This window comes from Octopus bimaculoides, chromosome 4, assembly GCF_001194135.2.
Source record: "Octopus bimaculoides isolate UCB-OBI-ISO-001 chromosome 4, ASM119413v2, whole genome shotgun sequence".
NCBI classification, from domain to species: domain Eukaryota; kingdom Metazoa; phylum Mollusca; class Cephalopoda; order Octopoda; family Octopodidae; genus Octopus; species Octopus bimaculoides.
The window spans coordinates 15,432,161-15,435,856 of record NC_068984.1 but is presented as its reverse complement, the minus strand read 5'-3'; the positions used below and the strand labels follow the sequence as shown (position 1 = coordinate 15,435,856).

At 31.6% G+C, this 3,696-nt stretch overlaps 1 protein-coding gene across 1 annotated transcript in view; it reads left to right on the top strand.

Moving 5' to 3' along the window:
- Positions 1 to 3,696, top strand: part of LOC106877139 (dual specificity protein kinase CLK2) — an 84,125-nt gene that overhangs the window by 59,481 nt on the left and 20,948 nt on the right. The window contains exon 6 of the mRNA XM_014925954.2: positions 1,181 to 1,219. Coding sequence (XP_014781440.2) covers positions 1,181 to 1,219 — 39 coding nt within the window. The remainder of the gene's footprint in view (positions 1 to 1,180; positions 1,220 to 3,696) is intronic.

The following is a 3,696-nucleotide window of genomic DNA, read 5'->3' as shown; positions in this document are numbered from 1 at the left end:
CAATTTTGGTTTTATGTAGTGAATATTTTGTTTATTTTTCTTAGGTTTTTCTCTTTTTGCTGTGATTTGATATACTACCAGCTTTAAAGAACCAATGTTTCAATTATTCATTCTAGTAGTACCTATTTATAGAGAGTATTTTTCCTTTGCCTTGTTATCTTGTCTGTATTCTTTTGTAATACTGTAATGAACTTAGCTAATAGGTTACTAAGCCTAACTACATCGGCCACATGATTGAAGGTTATTTCAGTTAATTTTCTGATAACATAAATATTCTCGTTGTCTAAGCAGTTTTTACCACCAGAGCCATTTTCAACAAGCTGTACAGCTACTTCAGTTCTCTCCTGCTAAGTGCCTCTATCCCCTCTCCATATACAATATATTTAGGCTGGCAGAGGGAACTAAGCTGTACACATATTACTCACCATAATAGGAGATAGTGACAAGTACTTCCCTTAGTCCTTACACTTCATATAATTTTTAGTCCCCCCCCCTCGCCGCCACCACCACCATCTCTTCCTCTTGTCTAGAAATTTGAGCTAGATTACTCTTTCCTTTTTATATGAACGTAACTAACTCATTTTAATAGTAAATGTTGTTAGATGTCTTATTTTCCCTTGTTTTGACTTAGTAAGATTGTATTTAAAAAGTAAATAAACAAAATACTGACATCTATTTTTGATAATTGATTTCTTCAATGTATAAAGTCCTAAAGATTGAGTAGCTGATGAAGAACATTTTGTTCATGCCTTTTTCAGAATAATTAATGGTGTTAAGGAATGGGAATCAAATTCTGATCTTAGTTAAATTAATATTTGGTTATAGATAATTTGTATATAATTATCATTTTGAACATTTACACAGCAAATAGCAAAAATTCTCAAGATGTTTAAAGATGATTAAATTGTTGAGATTTCACCCACTTTGCAACATTCATGTAGGTCTCCATTTACTAAGGTTAATTTTCTAACTCTCATTTTAGGTTTTAAATTAATAATCTTTTAAATTATTGGTACGTGTTCTAATAAAGCAGTTACTCTTACAACTAGTTTCTCCAACTTTTCTCCAAGTTATGGACATTAAATTTACTCAGTCACTCTCTTCACAAGCTTTCCATAAATGCATGTGCTGCAATTAATTTTGTTTGTGAAAAAGCTTTGAATTTTTGTTTTTTTGCAAGCCGACGTTCAAGATATTCCAGGCAACGCTCTCGTGGGCCGTAAGTAGTTCTATGCTGATGCAAATGGTTGTGTTAATGCTGCCAATCACACTCCATTACCCATTTCCAGCCATATCTCACAGGAATTATTTACCTGTTGTACTAATATTCTATGAGACTAATTCAAACAATTATTTTGTAATATATCTTCTTGAATGGTGTTAACAAAGTGTTATTTAGTTTCTTGTGTATTTCTACAAACTTAGAATTCTAATATTAGAACAGATTGAAATATATATTTTGTGTGAATTAAAAAAAAAAAAAAAAGTATATAAATGAAGTTGAAATCAAGTAAGTTTTGGTGAATTGTGGCCTATTTTCTCTCTCTTCTCTTGAAATATTTTATCAACATTTTACTGCATATTACAATGAGGGATATATGTTTAAGATTACTCCCTTTCTTAATACATCCTTTTATGGGTGTATTGAAATGTCTATATCAATTACATTTAGCATGGGGGAATTATACGCAATACAACATTAAAATAATTTTTTGTACCTTAATTTTGATTTCAATAATTAGTAAATACATTTGTGGATATTGCATGTTTTTCTGTTCCTTGCCTTAGTAACATTTTAATATTCTCTTCCAATTATTTAATATTTCAAAATTAAGTACATTCCTTGCTTTTCCTCCTCCTTCTGATAAAACAAGCAGTTTTATGGGATTAATCATGATGATCATACAATGTGATCCATTCTCTGGATTTTGAGTTGATTAAAAGTGCATGAACAATGAAATTTTATGTGGGGTCTCTAGTATAAAAATATTGGTTAGTATGTCATCCAGATTATTCTTTTACTGGTTTCAGTCTTTAAACTGCGACCATTCTAGGGCACTTTATTGGTTTTTGTCAATTATATTAATGTCCTTACTTATTCTTGTACTTCTTTTATAGATGTCTTTATTTAAACATCTAAATTCACCTATTGAGTTAAACTCACTAAAGGTGGATATAAATACCACATGGTACCTGCACTGATGTACACATTTGTAATTTGTTTTTTTTTTTCCTTGCAAAAAAGATGCATTAGTTGTATGTAGAGGTTGGTATAATTGCATGTAGGTAAGGCAGATGATTTCCTCATACATAAAAGTTTTGTATGCTTGACTTTATATCAACAATACTTATCAGCAAGTCTAGAATAATCTACAATTATCTTTGGCTCTGACAAGCAGTGTTGGCTTGTCACTCAAGCAACCCACATGCAATTACATACACCTACAACTTCTGCAGTTTCCACCCACCAAATTTCACTCCTAGTGCATTGGTTAACCTGAAGCTAGAAGTAATTCTGTTCAAAGTGTTGAACAGTGGGTCAAACCTGGAAACATGTGGCTATGAAGTGACGCTCTTAACTGCACAACCATGCTTGATAGCTTTCTGTCATATATTTTTTTTTATCTAAATGAATGGCTTCTCTGCATTAATTAGTGGAAAATAAATTGAAAATTCAGTTAAATGTTCACATATATAAAACTATAATTTGATTGCAGTAGATTAGGCTGGGATAAATTATTTTACCACCCAATGAAGAATGTTTATGAAATTTAAAAGTTTTTGTCTTCTAATGATTTTTATTGTCAATAAAATTATTTGATAATTTGTCAGTGTGTGAAAACAAAATGTGTTGATTGTGAAGACTTGAACGAAGAATTAATTCCTTCATAGTTTGGATTTCAGTTCTAGAAATGTTAAAAGTAGACAGTTTAGTATTATATATTCTTGAATGGGCTCTATCTGGGTATTTATTGAGTATACTAGTTTCCTTGTTATATAGGATGTTTATCTTGTTGTTTGACCCCCGAGTCAGCTTTGATTGAGAAGGCTTATGATCAAAAATCTACTCAATCAAGATTGAAGCATTCTAAACATAACTATCCTATTGTTTTCTATGCACAGTGTACCTAGGACCATACTGTTTAATGTGTTGTCTAAGGTGGTATGGTGGAATTTGAGAGTGATTTAGCTGCTAATTCTTAGCCTCCTGGATAACCAGTCTCCATCATTTTTCTTCAACTAAACAGCCTGATGTTGATGGATGTGTCCACAGGATGTATTATTTTCTGTTCATTTCCAAAGAGATGAAATTATATCAATGTTCTCATTCATTTTTAGTGTTAGCATGTTCTACAGTACCAGTTACGCTGATGTGATTAATCAGCTTGTAATTTCCTGAACATGTTATCCTCATGGTATTACTGGTATTCAGTTCAAGAGATGTTGTTGTGGTCTGGCATTTCAGTCATCATTTTGTATATCTAGAACTATGTTGCCCAGTGTGTCCTTCTTTCTTAAGGCAGTATGGTGTGATTAAAGAGATGGTTGCTATTTTTAGCACATTGAGAATGACCACACAACCATTGAAGTGTTGTTGGTGATTGTTATTAATAAGAGCTTTTCATTATGAGATTTTTCTGCTCATTTTTCCAAAAGAATTTTCTTATGGGACATGTATTTTATGAGAGTTTCGTC